General features: G+C 53.8%; 5 protein-coding genes and 2 non-coding genes across 7 annotated transcripts; 4 read left to right on the forward strand and 3 right to left on the reverse strand.

The window, feature by feature from the left end:
* Nucleotides 1-307: 307 nt before the first annotated feature.
* EV422DRAFT_503912 (uncharacterized protein) lies at nt 308-3,692 on the forward strand (the record flags this gene model as incomplete). Its single annotated transcript, XM_053068388.1, has 7 exons — nt 308-1,737; nt 1,798-1,928; nt 2,143-2,180; nt 2,439-2,843; nt 3,068-3,229; nt 3,440-3,540; nt 3,593-3,692. 7 exons carry the CDS (start codon nt 308-310, stop codon nt 3,690-3,692), a joined length of 2,367 nt encoding a protein of 788 aa, XP_052928863.1.
* EV422DRAFT_t27 lies at nt 2,330-2,412 on the forward strand. Its single transcript has one exon. It is a non-coding gene; the product is annotated as a tRNA-Leu (tRNA).
* Nucleotides 3,643-3,725, reverse strand: EV422DRAFT_t28. The gene has a single exon. It is a non-coding gene; the product is annotated as a tRNA-Leu (tRNA).
* A 446-nt stretch (nt 3,726-4,171) lies between these two features.
* EV422DRAFT_248334 (uncharacterized protein) lies at nt 4,172-6,193 on the reverse strand. The gene is made up of 5 exons (XM_053065720.1): nt 6,052-6,193; nt 5,537-5,992; nt 5,314-5,414; nt 5,191-5,244; nt 4,172-5,044 (listed from the first exon to the last, which is right to left on the reverse strand). The coding sequence occupies exons 2-5, from the start codon at nt 5,984-5,986 to the stop codon at nt 4,303-4,305; spliced, it is 1,347 nt and encodes a 448-aa protein (XP_052928864.1). The 5' UTR covers nt 5,987-5,992; nt 6,052-6,193; the 3' UTR covers nt 4,172-4,302.
* Nucleotides 6,080-10,954, reverse strand: EV422DRAFT_517686 (uncharacterized protein). The gene is made up of 12 exons (XM_053069466.1): nt 10,568-10,954; nt 8,818-10,496; nt 8,653-8,737; nt 8,409-8,588; nt 7,416-8,325; nt 7,232-7,323; nt 7,137-7,165; nt 7,007-7,067; nt 6,827-6,921; nt 6,653-6,745; nt 6,453-6,557; nt 6,080-6,351 (listed from the first exon to the last, which is right to left on the reverse strand). Exons 1-12 carry the CDS (start codon nt 10,773-10,775, stop codon nt 6,235-6,237), a joined length of 3,654 nt encoding a protein of 1,217 aa, XP_052928865.1. The 5' UTR covers nt 10,776-10,954; the 3' UTR covers nt 6,080-6,234.
* A 2,719-nt stretch (nt 10,955-13,673) lies between these two features.
* Nucleotides 13,674-14,864, forward strand: EV422DRAFT_248517 (UbiA prenyltransferase family-domain-containing protein). Its single transcript, XM_053065722.1, has 2 exons — nt 13,674-14,137; nt 14,207-14,864. The coding sequence occupies exons 1-2, from the start codon at nt 13,734-13,736 to the stop codon at nt 14,622-14,624; spliced, it is 822 nt and encodes a 273-aa protein (XP_052928866.1). The 5' UTR covers nt 13,674-13,733; the 3' UTR covers nt 14,625-14,864.
* Nucleotides 14,865-15,016: 152 nt separating this feature from the next.
* EV422DRAFT_492642 (calcium-binding protein NCS-1) lies at nt 15,017-15,949 on the forward strand (the record flags this gene model as incomplete). Its single annotated transcript, XM_053067618.1, has 4 exons — nt 15,017-15,080; nt 15,190-15,432; nt 15,588-15,754; nt 15,851-15,949. The coding sequence occupies 4 exons, from the start codon at nt 15,017-15,019 to the stop codon at nt 15,947-15,949; spliced, it is 573 nt and encodes a 190-aa protein (XP_052928867.1).
* Between the last annotated feature and the right edge of the window lie 635 nt (nt 15,950-16,584).

A 16,584-nucleotide genomic window follows, 5' to 3' on the forward strand; every position in this document is an offset into this window, starting at 1 on the left:
AGGAGAAGCACCACGTACGCCCAACAAGCAATGTGATTACTGTTTACCACTATCATCCTCTGTGTCTGTAAGTGTTCCGTTTTATGATTCTCTGCCGGATTCGAGAGGTCCATCAGAAACTCATTGCCTTCTTCTGCCATTCGCAGCGGGTTTCACCCATTCACTATCTTGTCCCGCAACACCTACTCTTCGGAAATTATCCGGTCGCACATATCGCACGCGCATTCCCAATTTTGTTTTTCAGGCCCTTCAGTCATCAACCATATTCCCACGCACCTATCACGAGATTGAGACTCATCTCACAGCAATGGCCCGTATCGATCCCAACGATCCTCAATGTCTACTCGGCATGAAAATCGGCCCCGGCGACCATCTGACCTTGCACCACGTGCTCGGCGTTGGCTCATTCGCCGTCGTGTACGAGGCCTCCTCCACTAGGTCGCCCTCTACCCAATACGCGGTCAAGGCGTTGTTCAAGCAGAACCTGGAACCTGAACAACTCGCCGCTCAAAAGCTCGAGGCTGAAATCATGTCTACCATCCTTCCTCAGCACGACAACGTCGTTAGAATCTATGATGTCATCGACACCAAGGATTGCCTCTTCCTCGTCATGGAAAACTGCGAGGGAGACTTGTTTGAGATGCTCGAGACCGGCGGCCTGCGAGAGGATGACGTATCCTTCTACTTCAATCAGATATGCGCTGCCGTCTTGCACGCTCACGACCACGGCATCTATCATCGCGATCTCAAGCCCGAGAACATTCTTGTCTCATCGGACATGCTCAAGCTCTCCGACTTTGGTCTTGCCACGACAGAGAAGAAGTCCAGGGAAATTGGCGTCGGATCGGTTCGTTACATGTCCCCTGAATGTTTCGATGGTTATGACTACGACTGTGCTTCGAACGATGCGTGGGCGCTTGGAATCATCCTTATCAATCTCGTGACCGGTACGAACCCCTGGATCGAGCCGTCTGTGCGCTCCGATATCAACTACGCTCAGTTTGACAAGGAAGGCGTCGAGTGCCTGAAGAGACGGTTCGGTTTCACTGACGAGTTCACTCAAGTTTTGGATCAGATCTTCCGCCTTCGCGTCGGAGTTGAGCGCATGTGCGAACTCGTGGCTCAGACCAAGACTTTTGTCAACCCGATTGTTGATGAAGACGTCGATGAGCGTCAGTACCGCGTGCCGGATGTTGTGGTCAGCAGCCCAATTGATACACCTGCGAAGCCGACTACGTTCACGCCCGTCGGTGTCAGCTCTAGCCCGTTCTCTATCACTGGGTTCGACTGGGCTGCGGACGATGATGAGATGGACTACAGCGTTCTCCCCGTCTTTGGGACATCGCCCACGAAAATCGATTCCGACGCGGGAATGGAAAGTCAAAAGGGGAAACTGGCTCTCAGCGACAAGCAAAGCAACTCTTCGTCCGTCCGGTCCACAGTTTCTGACGATGAGTCTCCGTTCGCCTTTGAACAACACGAGGAGGAAGAAGAGGAGGCCGCCCAAGTTGAACGTGCATCCACACCCACGCCTCCGCCGCCCACTCCCGTGTCCAACCGCCGTGGTCGTCGTCACAACAACAAGCGCCGCCCCGTCGTTCCCGCAAATGTCAAGCCCAACCCGAACTCACCGGCCATGCCCGCGACCGAGCTCATTCGGAGCACCATCACCAGCCTGCAATGTTTCCTGTCTGGTGTCGGCGACAAGGTCGTGCAAGAGACCAGGCGTGGGGGCGTGTACGTTGTTGACGTTTGAGTACCGGTGAGGCGATAACTCTATTCCCACATCGATTCAAGACAGACGAAGAATTTTCCTTCCTCTCCCTTGTTGCTGGGTATGATCCTCACCTTCGAACTCGCCGAGCCCGGACCCATCGCAGAAAACAAAACATTCTTGATGGAAAACGATTCATTTTTCCGTGTGCGGCGTACGCTACTCCTTTAACATTTCCCTAAGCGAGCCATGCATCACTGAGAAAGGAACATATACAAAAATAACCCCACAATCCCAAAGAACTCCTCATGTGCTTGTCTTCTCCTCTCCTGTGGACCTCCTCTCCCATGTTCTCCCCTCCCCTCTCCCCTTCTTCGTCGCGCTTCCCGTTTGCTCTGTCGGTGCGCCCGACACGATACACTTTTAAGATAAGAACATGAAAAGTGTTGTGCATATCGAATTGAAAGTGTGTTGGCTTCTTGAGTCTTGACAAATGCGCTCTTCACATAAACGTGTCTGGCGATGCGGGTACGATTAGAGCATACCACAGGATACGGTCATCTTGGCGGAATACGTATCATTTCTGTATCACTTTGAACACCCTGCATTCATCAAGGCGAGATGGCCGAGTTGGTCTAAGGCGTCAGGTTAAGGCCCTGATCTCTCCGGAGGCGTGGGTTCAAATCCCACTCTCGTCACAATTTTTTTTGCTTTTTGCCATCAGATTCTAGTTCTTCTTGAGTGGAGGGATGAGAGGAGGGATGAGAGGATTGTGGAATACGGCGCCCTGCGTGGTGCCCGGGGCATGATGGACTCTCGCTTCCACCCGTACGGCCGTCCCGCAGGCGGCGGATATAGGGGATCCAGCCGTGCTGATGTCTCGAGGCGCAGCGAGCGCTACGTTGGGTACGGCGGCGTGCCCCACGGACCTCGCGGTGGACCCATCATGCAACGGGGCGACTGGAGGTGCGAGAGAACCGGCTGCGGTTTCCAAAATTTTGCCTCGCGAAAGGAATGCTTACGTTGGGGGTCGCGCCGCCCAAACCGCAGCGGCAATGGGCGGGGCCGTGGGGTGTTGGGGGGCGGGGGCTCCCACATCCCAACGAAGAGTCGCCTTCATGGGCGCAAGGTGAAACGCCTTGATTCGGCGGCAATTCAGTAACAGATGGGGAGAAACCCATGCGACAATTTACTGTGGAGCATTAGTGGGGCCGCTGGCGACGTGAGAGCCATGCAAGCCTTCGCCGCCGCTAATGCCCGCACCTTGATCTCTCGCTGCACGCTGTGGCCAATGTCAAATGCGTAGCGCACATGTGCCGAAGATGTTGCATGATCGTTCAGACCCCTGGACAGTGTTCCGTGCATCAACAAGAAGCAGAATCGGATGATTCAGAGGCGAAATGGGAGGAGGATCGGGCGGATAAGGAATCCTACAAGCGGATGGGAGATATGAATTGGGATCGAGGGGAGAGAGAAGATAGGGAGGATGTCGAGGGCGGGGAAAAAAGGGAAGGGGTTAGGGAGTAGTGATTTGGGGGGGTGGAGAGAGAGAGAGAGGGGGGGGGGGGGGGGGGGGGGGGGGGGGGCGAGCCCAAGAGCCCGGCGCCCCAGCATGGGCTTGCTCTCGCTCGCTCTCAACGACGTCATGGGCGTCGTCGGTGGGGAGCAAAGAACACAATGGAGGGCGATGCAGCACGAGTTTACGCAATTTGATCTCTTATGCAGATGAATGGGTTTGGTCTGGGTATGGGATCTGCCACGTCGAGACCCCCGGAGGGCAAAGGCAACTACGGTCGCGGGTCGGCGAAAAACACTGCAACCCCAAAGTGCACCCACAAGGAAGTCATACCCTTCTTGTATTTTGTTCTTCCGTTGCAGTGATCTCCACGCCCAAGAACTAGAATCTGGTGGCAAAAAGCAAAAAATCGTGACGAGAGTGGGATTTGAACCCACGCCTCCGGAGAGATCAGGGCCTTAACCTGACGCCTTAGACCAACTCGGCCATCTCGCCTTGATGAATGCAGAGTGTTTGCAGTAACACACAAATAATGCACCTTTGTACCAGCTCGCCATGAGTCACACGTTTGCGAGCTTTGCTGTTGGTTCGACTTTCGGAGCTTTGGCCGTTCATGTACAGCATGAAGGTACCCAAGGCACGCAGACTGCTCAATCACCTTCAGCTGCTCCACGTTGACACAGGCATGCAGGCTGAATCATCATGGTCTTCAGTGAAGATTGGCGATCATTCTTTGGAATTTGCCTTTCTTCAGGTCCCTAGGCTACTAGGTATCATCAGAGCCTGCATCAGAGCCTCCAGACTCCGTTGAACCTGTATCGCGTTGGTGTGTTGGGTCTCGTAAGGAGTTGCGTCTAGGCAACGAGCGCTATAACATCCTTAGGGGCCGCCAACGCAGGTTCGGCCCCGTTTGCTTCTCAGTGGAATAATACGATCCTTGCAAAACACAGTCTCGTGACTACGCAACTAGGGCCTGACGCCTCCATCAGCAGCGTTTCAAAAACCGTTGTGGCATTCTTCGTCCCAACACAGATGAATTCACCTATTTCCTACTTCTCGGCAGCCCCAAGCCTTACTTCCCCGCAATGCCTATTCCCAACCCGCCACGCACACCATCCCTGATTATTGCTTGGCGGGCGTCCATAGCCTCCTTCCTCGTCATTCGTCTGTGACCCAGATCATCCACATCTTGCTGCTCATTCTTTCCTCGCCAACGACGCCGACCTGCCCCGACTTCATCTGCCCATGTACACACCCCAGACCCCTCGCCGCGCGAACCTGCCCAACGCATCCCGTCGCCGCCCACCACATGCTCCTCACCCCGTGGCACAAATCGACTGACCCGGGCAAACGAAATCGCATCGTTGCCCTCGTATGCACCATGCGTCTCGGAAGTCTGTGTCAGCTTGTAGTGCTTGTCGGATGAGTATTGGAATGACCCGGCTCCCGGCCCCTTCCCCGCTCCAACGCGTCGCTGCTGACGGCGCTGCCGCTCGTGCGCTGTCGGCTGGTGCGACCGCCGCTGATGAAGGTTGTGCTGTGGTGCGTCCTCACTGAATCCGTCGATAAAGGCCTTGGGGACTCGGTGGGTCCGTTCGTCATGACCATGCCCTGAGTCCTTCTCATGCTCGTCGCCGTTGCCCTCGGCCGGTAAGGCGGTTCTTGCAGCCACGCCCGCCGGGGGTGCGATCGCAGGATCTATCACGTACGATGCTTGCGTTGCTGCGGCCAGCGTTGGATTGAAGTGCGGGAACCCGGCTCGTGTTGCTTCGGTCCCGCCGAATGCGATCGTGTGTGTTGTCGTTGATCGGCGACTGGTTCAATTGGGCGTTCGGAATGAGTTTGAGAGACGAAGGAGGCGGGAAAGTGTTCAGTTAGGATGGGAGGCTTGCCGATGAGGAAAGAAGACAACGCAGCCCCTCATTCTTTATTTGTTAGCATAAACCGCTTCGCTTCTTACCTGATGTCCTGGGAAGTAACCTCCTCGATGCCGCGAATGCGGAAGGTTCCAGCCCTGAACACAGAATGCATGAAGCGTGAGTCTCTCACATTGAAGTCGTAAATAGATGGATTTGCCCGTCACCTCTCCTTCAAAGCAGCCTTCCGATTCTCCTCCCGTTCGGCGGTGATACTATGTGCCGCTGGCTTCTTAAAAGACGCCGTAAAGACTGAAACCCCTGTTGGCTGATCGACACGGTATGCATGGTTTCAGAAAAGAACATGAAGATAAAGTTGGGGAGCAAGCTGGATGTCAGTATGAGTTATCAGGAATATCCGTCAAGATTTAAATAGTGCAAAGCACTTACCGCATCATACCCATGATGCCAAATCGGCAATACCCTAACCCTCTCCTCTTCATGTGCTTCCCCCTCCTCACCCTGATCCTCTTCCCTCCGCACCTCCTTCGTCGGTCCCACTGCATACCCCATGATGCGCGGCAATACGGCCCCGGCATACTTGGCAAGATTGATGTTGGATGCTGGGTAACCCGGGAACGCAAGCTTGGCGGCTGTCTGATGTGGCGTGCGGGCTGCCGGATCATTGAAATTGAGGTAGGATGTTGGGATTGCGGGATCCGCGCCGACGCGGTCCGTTTCGTCAAAAGGAACTGGGACGGATAAGTGGGTTTTGAATATTGAGGCCGCCATGATATCGAGCTCGATGATCCGAGGCAGATTTGGGAAGTGAAGGGCCGAGGGGCAAGTTATGGCGATGTAAGGCTTGTATACGGCCTTCACGATGTGCAGGCACTGCATATGAGCCTAGACGGTGTCAGTCAAATTTTCGTTGGTGAAAGAACGACAGCAATTGACAGGATTACGTTGAAAACTCCGACCCGCTGTCAATCTTCCACATTTGTGGTGCTCATTGGCATGGACCGGTTTAAGGATGACATCCTGTAAGTGAGCAACAGCCATTCCATGTACCATGTGTATATACAAAACGTCAAGGACCCGCCCCTCCAAGTATGCTGCGGGTCCACTCTATAACCAGGCGGCAACAATCACGCACGCTCCAAGTTCCCTAGCGCGGTGAGAATTTCGTTCACTTGGGCAATAGATTGTGCCGGAGTGTCCTTATCCAACTTGAAATTCTCCAGGACTGTCTTTAATGAAAGTACCTGCGAGGGGTTATCGGATAGGGTCTAAAGACATTGAGAACATATTTCAATCAAGCACCCGTCGTAGATCAGTGACGCCCTGCGGGGGCGATAACACTCACCGCACGACATTCCCCTCGCTGCAAGATCTTCTCGAAGGCTTTGACGGCATATTTCTTGACACCGAAGTATTTGTCCTTTCGTACGCCGGGTCCTTTTTGGTACATCTGATTGACAAGAAAGTGGGATCAGGAGGGAGAAGGCTGTGGACCGACAACTCGAACCCGGGCTGAAGATGAGAGCGTGGCCGGGTTACACGGACCTCTTTCTTCCCAAGCTGCGGTCTCAGAGCATCCAATACGCTCCATAACTGCTGCGGATCAAATGGTGCCGCTGTGAGAATGCAAGAATCCACCTGTCCGGGCGAGAATCAAATGTGTAAGCAATTCGATAGACAAGAAGAGCTTGTCCTCTGTGATGCTCGACCGAAACGTACCAGGCCAACAGCGAATCCGGCCATCTCGACCGGCGCCGACTCCAAGTTGGTCAGCAATTTAGGAAGCCATCTCGTTGCGATGGTCTCATTCAGAGCTTTGGAAAAAATCAAAACATGGATGCACATCATCAGGCCCAATCTGCCATGTCCAATGAAAATGGACAGGACAATTATACATACATTCGACGGTGCGTTTCGCGAAGTCGGCCCGGACCTGCACCAGAGCCAGCAGTAACCGTAGCTGAATCCATAGGAAGTGTGTCAGAAACGCAATGTGGAAGCAACATTTACAGCCCAACAGCGAACTCACCATATTTTTGACAACAATGGGCGGTGAACCTTCCGTGTAAGAACGGATGATGAGACTTCTAGAGGCAAGAGAGCAATAGCCAGGGCCGAACATACCATTTTCAGGATCAGGCACAAGGTTGCTGTCTATGCAAACAAAAAGTTTGGAGTTCGTCGCGAGGGACGTATACGTCGCTTCTGCGGCCGTCCTGTTAGGGCCACATATGAAGAGCGTCAAGACAAGGGGACGTTAGTTCAGGGGCCGCCAACACAATCCTCGGCAAAGGTAACCTTCACGTACCTCAATTGCGCATTGTGAAACCCCTTCTCCAACTCCGTAACCTGATTGCCGAGCACCCGCAGGCATCGACTCCTCAACTCCGCCTGAACGCTCATCTTTGCTGCCACGTCGAGTATAGCAGTCATCAGCTCGTCTGGTAGGATCCCATGAGAGGCAGTGACGAGCTCCTGCACGGGTAGGACGGATAAGCAGCGCTGTGGATCTGTGCTTGCGGAAGACTGCAATGTCTGCGTGGCGAGGGACATGCGGTCGTCAACTTTAGATGGTGCGTTGGCTGCGGGAGGATTTGCAATTGAGGTCGTTGATGGTACGGAAGTTTCAGTGCTTGTATAGGACGATGCGACGATGGAAGCAGCCAGTTTGGAGGTGGCGGAGTTGGGAGGGCATGGAGATTGGAGGATATTCTGAGTGACAGTAGAAGCTGGGCTGTTTGGTGTCGACCGCGGATATGTTGAAGTTGGGGCGGCCGGTTTATGAGCTTTATGTGGGCTTAACATATCCTTAATCGAAGGGCTCGCTTTGAGTTTCCTAGGCGTCGCCGTGAGCACAGGAGCCAACGCCGACGTCGAATTGCCCTGCTGCGCGGGCGCATCCTTCAGATACCAGCAAGCGACTCTATCGCCGGTTCGCTTTTCCTTGACTGCAATTTCCCTGATCTTGGCGTCTAGTTGAGTTTTGGGTACATCAGCAAACAGCACCTTCAATTCCTCTACGAGTTTCGAAATCCCCGTTGATTTGCCGGATATAGCGTCTTTGAGTTCCACCAGCCTATCCTGGGGAAAAGCAGGCTTCTTCGCGGATGGTTGAAGCGATTTTTTGCCTTGCGCCTCAGTAGCATCTGACACCGGGGTCCCCGAACCATCGGGTGGGTCCTTTTGAACGTGGAATGGGCTGATGTTCATAGAAACATCTAAGACACCGTTATCGAAAACAATGATGAGTTCTCGTTCGCTGCGCGCAGGAAGTTTAAGGGGAGAAGGCACTTTCGTTTACCTGGCAGAAGTGATTGTGCGGTATATTGGCTCAAAGGATGACTACTCTCTCCGCTTTCCAAGTCAGTGGAGAAAAACGGGCCACGTATGTCCGGCACGAGGGCGGCAAGTACTCCCCACTTCCCGCGCTCCTTTCCTTTCCTTGCTAGCACGGATGTAGGCGACGCCGGTGCAGGTGCATCTGTAAACGAAGCAAAGAATCAGGTTCAGGTTGCCAGGGCAATAGCGTCACTCAACCGCATTACTTCTAGGTTTTGCTGACTGGTCTTCCTCATCCTTCTCAAGCCCCTCATCATCCGAAAGGTAACCATGAGGGACGAGCCAATTGTCCTTCGTAGTCGGAATGTCAATATATCGTTGTCAGTGAAAGGCGGAGAATACGATGTTCATTTGATGAAATGGGCACGCACCTCCTCCTCAGCGGCATCCGCCGTAGATTCCGCCTCCGAATCATCGTCAGCCTCACTGACAAGCTCTTCACCAGGTCCGTCCTCCTCCCACTCCGCTTCAGAGTCGTAGTCGTAGTCCAGGGTGACAGTGTCTCTCGCAAAAGGACGTCGACCGTTGATGACCTTGCTGGTCTTGGTCCAAGTGCCCCAGTATGGTGGTCGAAGGTCACCGGCAAATTGCAGGAGCTTGTACCGGTAAATCTCCGCTGGGATGGTCTTCACGCTGCCATCGCCGTTCGCATGAACGATATCCATGACATCCGCCGGAAGTGTCGATTTCGCACTGGTTGACGGGGCCCTGGAAAATTTCGGTAAACTGACATTTGGCGGAGGGCGAGGGAACAGTTTCGCAAGCAAGGCAGCCGAAGGTTTAGGAAAGCGGTTGTATGGGGCGACCGTGATGTTGTCTTTTGCGTGGAATGGTGGAAAGTACTCCCAAAAGGCCTTCGTTTCCGACACGACCTTCACCGGAGGTGCTGGCTTCACTTCTTCCCGCTGAACCTTCGTGAAGAAGCCGGCGATGCTCTTCTGTTTGCTCTTCTCCGCATCCTCCGCATCCTTCTGGGCCCGCTTTATGGCGTCCTTCTTTTCTCGCTCCGCTTTGCGCTCTGCCTCTTTCAGCTCTCTTTCGGCTTTACGCTCCGCTCCTTTTCTATCCTTCTCGGCCTTCTCCGCCGCCTTTTCTGCCAATTTCTCCGCAGCTCTGCGCTCTTTCTCAAGCTTCTCAGCGGCTTTCTCTGCTGCCTTCTTCTGCTTCTCACGTTCTTTGGCTTCTTGCTTCGCATCCTGCTTTGCTCTTGGCGTCGAAGCTATCGCTAGTGCCGGTGCAGCTTTAGCCGTGGTTGCTGGTGGTGGTGCGATTTTATCCTTCTCGCTTTTCGGGAGGGACTTGAAGATAGAATTCAACGCGGACGCAGCTAATATCCGCTTCTGTCGCCGCTGATCGACGGTAGTGGCCAGTTCTGGTGGGAACAGAGACATATTTTGCACTTCCCACCTCCAAACTGCAAGATTTGGCGGTGAGATATTGTTGCAGCATACACCATAGTTCCGCCTCGCTGCGAGTGACTGAACGGCAGTGGCGATTACATCGGCTGAAAGCACTTCTCCGTCATCAGGCGAGTCTTCTCCAAACCCCGGGGGACACAGCGCGTCCTTAATGTGCGATGCCAACGCGTCCAATTCGAGGTGGCTTTCTTCCACGTATCTGGCGACGAGTGAGTGGAAAAGAGGAGGGAATACACTCAGAGCCTCCCCTTGGGGCAGATCCTCTTTCCATTGGAAGAAGGAGGCGAGATCTGTGATGGTGCTGGGATGTCGTTCAAAGTTGACCTTCTTCTCGCTGAAGACAACCTTGCCCTTCTTGATATCTACATGGAAAGGCGGTTTGACCTCGGCAGAAGCTGATGAAGACGCTTGTGATGGGGCAGCCTTGTCCAACTTTTGCTTCTTCCTAGTCGACTTCCGTGTCTCAGCAATAACAGGAGTTGTTCCTGAACTTTCCACTTCGGCTGGAGCTTGAAGGTCCGTTTTTACATCCACGGGGCCCCCATCGATCAACTCTTCCGCTTTCCGCTTCCCTGCCCCTCTTTCTTGTGAATCGGAGTTTGGTGAAGCCGACTGGGCCGTCGTAGCGGATTCTACAGATACATATTCCTTGTTGGGTTGCGCGTGGGAAAATGAGCGGGCTGGCGAACTCAGCGACTCATACCTGTGATGTCCATGGGGCATTCTGCGGGTTCTGTGCTTGGAAGTGGGGCATGGGAGGGAGACAGAGAGGATGACGGCTGCTGTTGTTGTGGCATCTCCGGTTCCGGTTTTGTCCATGCTTGATGCGGCGTATGTGGGGACGGGGCAGGTCGCCGAAGAAAGTCGTTGAGTGACGAGCGCTGTCCGACAGGAGTTCGTTTTGGAGGCATAACGGACGCAGTCAGGTTGAACGTTCGTAAACCCGTGTCGGCCTCGCCCCCTGGTCGTTTCCTGCTCTCCACAGGTTGCTTGGCAAAACGTAACGGGAGGGGGAGGGGATTCCGTGGTCTTGTTGGGACTTCATTATTGGGACGGCGAACAGCTGCTGAATCCTCGACCCACGGTGCACAGCGCAAACGAAGTGTCCGAAAGTTGATGAAACGTCCGATCGCGCGTGCGCCGACTTTTGAACGCGTTCAGAATCCGTCATCCCTTGCTGTTCCACGTCCTTTCTGGGCAAGGCTGCCGACGGAGTAGAGTCTGGAAGATGGGCTTTCTGTGATGTGGTACTACCTGCAATGGGCTTCCCCAGGTCTCATAAGTCTCGACGCGAGTGTTCACAAAGAAGCACCCCGGACAGCGCTAGTGACCAGGTTAGCATGGAGTCAAAAACAGGCCGTACAAGAACTGAAGATATTCACTATTCCCGCAAAACTGGTGGGGTTATTGATGATCTTGCACATGTTGTACCCTTCGTGTTCTGCAGTCAACTTCTGGAGGAGACATGTGCTCAATTGTTACATCTTGCCGTGTGAAGAAGTGGCCATTTGTGAAGCCCCACGACACAAACATCTGCTTCAACATCTGGACACTGGAGCCTTCATTCGGAAACCTTTCCAAAAGCGTGCATGCATTGTGTATGTAGGCAGGCCGCCCTTTCCGAAACACCTTCTCAAAGTATCCGGTATGGACCTCGTTTGCGCACCAGTTGCAAAGGCTTTCGAAAAGCTGGTTCATTCGCTGGGCCTCTATAACACACGAGGCCGAACGTATGTAACATGGACGTGGCCATGTCCCTCTGACATCCCGAAGGTGGGCGATGTTCGCTCAGACGGTTTGATTGGAACCCACTGCATATGCTCAGCAGCTGGACGCAGGTGCTGACCGCCCAGTCTTCACGCCTGTCGACCCAGCAATCGAACGACGAACGTTGAGACGTACTGTACCTGTCTCAGGGGCCCGACTCAGCGGCCTACAGTACTCTTTTGCGGAGACTGGTGGGGTCGGACTCTCATCAGGGCCGGACTTTATGGCCACAGCAAAAATTTAGTACGGCGCTGCGCAGCGCAATGTCCGCGCATAGTACCATGCAGCTCCAACTTAAAATCCGTCGACGTTGGCACGAAAACTTGCGGGAGGGGGGAGGGGGGGGGGGGGGGGGGTTAATATAGGATGTAGCGCAGCTCGACTCACATGCTCGACGACAACGGATTGCAACGGAAGGAACACCGTGACTTCCAGTACGCACTGCGGTCTGCGAGCCGTGAGCCGTAAGACCATCCCAGCATCTTCGGCAGCTATATGCAGCAAGTCGAAGAGGCTAGAATCACATCAAGAGAGAAATCCATCACAGTAGCTGTTGCTTTATGACGCTGCCGCCGCGTCATTGAACGAGGAACAGTACTCGGATCTTTGGACGTGTTATTCAGATCTACAGTACAGTACAGTCTGTTGCCATAAAGCAGGTCGCCACCGAAAGTAAGTCAGTGTCCTCGCGGCTGATCATTGCACCCATCATCCTCATTCAAATTTCACGGTATGAGGACCCCTAATCTAAACTAGATCTGTCACTGTCCTAGGCAACAACCGCTGGGGCCGACTGCGCACGGCCAGGTGCGACCTGCTTTATGGCAACAGACTGTCCTTCGTCCGGAGAAATGAGAAAATTTCATCAGCTTCGCATGCCGCCACAGCGGCGGACCCTGTCCTTCAAGTTCAACTGTTCAAGAATCAAACTGCAAAGCACCGCGGACTGCAAATTCAGCACGAGCCCTCGTGCTATGACGGTGCCAAAGAAGGAATCTGAATGATTGCGATTTCCGGCTGCTCCCAATGCCTCCCATCGTCTTTGGCCTTTGGCGGTGCGGGGTATCTGTGTTTTCGTTTCCCGCGTATAGAGCGCAAAAAAAGGGGAACATGACGAGATCTGTGACCGGCAATTGACAGCACCCTCGATTTTCGAACGTCCGCCATCTCCGCAATACCGAACCCCTGGAGCACGGAGCATAGGTTACCGACGTTCTGGGTCCTTATTCTGAGCAGATTACCGTCGAATAGTGTCATTTGGTCCTGGAAATGAACTAGGTGAACGCTATGGCACCGCGCGCGCATGCGTACATACTGTACAGGAGGTGGCATTGCCCTGAGCCATGGCTATCTTTACGCATCCGCTCCTATGCGGGTGCAGTCTGTGACAGTGGACTTTCGTAGTGACCCGCCCGACGACGTTCGCTGCGCGGTGGTGAATCCGTCTCCCATTCATGTACTCTTTCCATTCCCCCCTTTTCCTGTGTACACCCTTCGAAAAGTTTGTCTTTCAACATGACCAGACATCTTCGACGCATGCAACTTGATGCAAGCGCTGCGAAAGCGGCATCGTCGTAATTCGATTCCTCCGCTGCTTGGCAGGACAATCAACGATGATTGATGACGCTAGGGGCGGCGAAATCCATCTGTGATGTTCCACTGTATTCAAAGTGCATGGCGAACCCGCATGGCGGCATCTGTCCATCAGACTCCGTCTTGCGCTGCATCCTCCGCGTTGGAGGACGGGCAGTATATAGTCTCGGCATGGCTCCACCTACGGCCGCGACGATTCCTAGCATCTGCGACCTTCTTCGCTTACCATCATAAGATACACCAAATTTCCATCCGCAACAATGGCCCTCAACGAAGCTTCCATTCTCCGCTCTCGGCCGGCAGCCGTCGAGAAGGTATCTCCCGCACCGGCACCAACATGGCGCACGAAGCCCGCCCCCGCCGTAACCCACGACACCTGGAAGTCGACGCTCCAGGCGTTCATCAAACTCGGCCGACCCAAGTTCCTCCCATACAGCGCCATTCTCACCCTTCTCGGCGCCCTCTACTCGAGTCAATCGTCAGGCACGCCCATCGACTGGCCAGCCTACATGGTCGCGTTGAGCTTCATCTGGGTGACGCACCTGCAAACACATTACAACAACGAGTATTTTGATCTGCAAGCCGATCTCGCCAACGACACGCCAACTAAGTGGACAGGAGGATCCAGGGTCCTCGTCGATGGATTACTTCCTACCTGGTCGGCCCTTGCCGCGTCCGTCACGTTGACCGTCTTCGGCATCTTGTCAGTGTGGGGAGCCAAATGGGACTCCCAACCCGTCGTGTACATTGCCATCGCCATTATGACCCTAGCGTGGAGCTACACCTCCCCGCCTGTGAGGTTGCACTACCATTCATTAGGAGAGCTGACCGTCGCAACGGTGTTGACTGTCTTGACGCCATTGTTCGGATTCGCGACGCAGCCTGGTACTGGAAAGACTTGGGAAACTTTCACGTAAGTCATCAGTATGATGCAGGATCTGTCCCAAATCCATCCTCACATTGCATCCCATCCCCATCACAGCATGCCTTCCTCCTTGCCCTATCTCCTCGCCATCCTCGCCATCCAGCAATGGGCTCGCATGGTCGTCATGAACATCCCGGACGTCGAAGGCGACCTCCGCGTAAGCAAGATCACCTTCGCCGCGCGCATCGGTGTCCGCAACGCCGCCAACATCTACTACGCCGTGCAAGTCCTCACGCCCTTCCTTGCTCTCATCTTCCTGCCATGGCCACTGTCATGCGCGTTCCTGTCGCTATCGCTGTACGGCCTCAAGGCCGCGAAGAAAGTTAAGCTAGCTTGCAACAGCGGGTCCTGGAACCATATCGACGAGACGGTCAGCATTCCATTTGAAGCGACGGGCCATTGTGCGGGCACGGCCTTGGCGTGCACCACTGCTATGATCTTACTGTCATTGGCCGGCAGTAAGGCTGGTTTGTGAAAACATCACTACTACTAGAAACGTTCGGCCAGGACTTTTGCAGGGAAGTCCCTCCCCTTGCCCTCGCCGGCCGATAGATACACCATTTTAGCACCCACTTACCGGAAACCCGCCGTCATCCGCGTTTCCTCAATCTCTTCATGTAATATTCCTTTTTAATGTGCTCATAATCTACCCGTGAACGTAACTTGAGAAGTGAGTCTTCGAAGTGTGCTGGCTTATCCGTAGTACGCTGTCATTTTATTCAACGACGGGAAAGGGCGGAAACGCGCTTGTCGTCGGAAAGCCTCGTCTCCTTTGGAACACACCGCCAAACGCCGACTTGCTGTATTTCGAAGCGTCGTCGTGGACACTCCCGTTGACCACCCTCGACCGTCAAACTCGTCAACTCCATGGGGAAAGCGAACAGCAAGCTGAGCTCAGAAGAGCTGCAAGAACTGCAGCGATGCACTTACTGTACGTCGGCCGAGGCCTTCTCCGCTGTCACTCACGTCACTTGTACCAGCGATAGCTGATCAGCCTTATCTCCCTCTAACTCACCCAACGCTTACCGTATGCTTTATAGTCGACAAGAGAGAACTACAGCAATGGTACAAAGGCTTTATGAAAGACTGTCCAACCGGCTCCCTCGACCGCGAGAATTTCGCACGGATATATAAACAGTTCTTCCCATTCGGAGACTCGGCCGCTTTCGCGAATCACGTATTTGACGTGTTTGACGAGAATAAGAACGGGACGGTAGATTTCAAGGAGTTCATCTCGGCGTTGTCGGTTACGTCGAGGGGGAGGATCGACGAGAAGCTTGTTTGTGAGTATTGGAAAGTCACGCTGTGAACGAGGAGAAAGGGCTGGAGCATGGCGGTGGACCGTTCACGGATACGTGCGGTTTGGATTCAGAACGAAGCTGGGAATGAGATTGGGTCTTGGTTTCTGATCGCTGCATACTGTTCTTGCTTTCCGTAGGGTCATTTCAACTATACGACATCAACAACGATGGATACATAACACGGGACGAGATGTATCAAATCGTAGAGGCAATATACAAAATGGTGGGGAATATGGTCAAGCTACCCGAAGATGAGGATACCGCGGACAAGCGGGTGGAGAAGATCTTCACGTTGATGGACAGTGTAAGTTCAATGCATGGGCAGGAGGGGATCTATGCGCAATTAGACCTCTGGGTCTTTGAACATGCATACTTACCGCTCTTGCCACCACGGATCTAGAATGGAGATGGGAAACTCGATATGGAAGAATTCCGGGAAGGCTCGCAGAAAGACCCGACGATAGTCAACGCGCTCAATCTTTACGACGGCCTTGTTTGAGCATTGCTCGCATACCCAGCATTCTGCGGCGGACCACTGTCCGCCAAACCCGATACATATGCATTTTTGGAATATTTTGAGAAGCCGCCGGTCATCGTTCGGAGTAGCTAAGCGTGTCGGAAAGTATGACGTTTACGCCAAGCGCACCGAGTGGGGGTGTATGGTTGGATGTCGAATCGCTGGAGAGACGGAGTCGTTTTGGTGCGGCATATGGAGAACTGGGGGCCATAGCGTCCAGTACAAAGCACGAAAAACCAACCGGTGCCACTTCAGGCTATACAGCGCAACCCTGACGGCTGCCACCTAGCAGCATGGACCATGGGCTTGACCTCGGGCCACGTTCGTCCACCTCACTCTTGATACCCCTGCCCCTCCACACACTGTAATGTACATTTGTGCCTAAATGTGCCGCCGCACAATGAAAGACATTTCCCCAACATCGCATATCAGAGTGTAATTCGTTATCAGTGGAGCAGGGCGGTAAGTGGCCGGGGAAACGTACCCGCCATGGAAAATGAGACCAAATGCGAAAACCCGTCGTCTTCCTGGCGCTCTTCCATTCCAAATTGCCGGTCGCTCTCACCGGGAGCGAAATCATTTGAACCTTGACTTCAGATTACTTTCAAAAGGCGCAA

The sequence above is a fragment of the Fimicolochytrium jonesii genome (genome assembly GCF_025526975.1).
Source record: "Fimicolochytrium jonesii strain JEL569 chromosome Unknown EV422scaffold_3, whole genome shotgun sequence".
In the NCBI taxonomy this organism is placed as follows: domain Eukaryota; kingdom Fungi; phylum Chytridiomycota; class Chytridiomycetes; order Spizellomycetales; family Powellomycetaceae; genus Fimicolochytrium; species Fimicolochytrium jonesii.

Coding starts and splice junctions, on each gene's coding strand:
- EV422DRAFT_517686 (XM_053069466.1), bottom strand. CDS start 10,775: ATGCCTCCAAAACGAACTCCTGTCGGACAGCGCTCGTCACTCAACGAC. Junction 8,326..8,408: donor CGCACAATCACTTCTGCCAG/GTAAACGAAAGT, acceptor ACGGTGTCTTAG/ATGTTTCTATGAACATCAGC. Junction 7,068..7,136: donor CCATTGTTGTCAAAAATATG/GTGAGTTCGCTG, acceptor CTATGGATTCAG/CTACGGTTACTGCTGGCTCT.
- EV422DRAFT_248517 (XM_053065722.1), top strand. CDS start 13,734: ATGGTCGCGTTGAGCTTCATCTGGGTGACGCACCTGCAAACACATTAC. Junction 14,138..14,206: donor AAGACTTGGGAAACTTTCAC/GTAAGTCATCAG, acceptor TCCCCATCACAG/CATGCCTTCCTCCTTGCCCT.
- EV422DRAFT_248334 (XM_053065720.1), bottom strand. CDS start 5,986: ATGCAGTGCCTGCACATCGTGAAGGCCGTATACAAGCCTTACATCGCC. Junction 5,415..5,536: donor GGCATCATGGGTATGATGCG/GTAAGTGCTTTG, acceptor CGTGTCGATCAG/CCAACAGGGGTTTCAGTCTT. Junction 5,045..5,190: donor GTTACTTCCCAGGACATCAG/GTAAGAAGCGAA, acceptor CAATTGAACCAG/TCGCCGATCAACGACAACAC.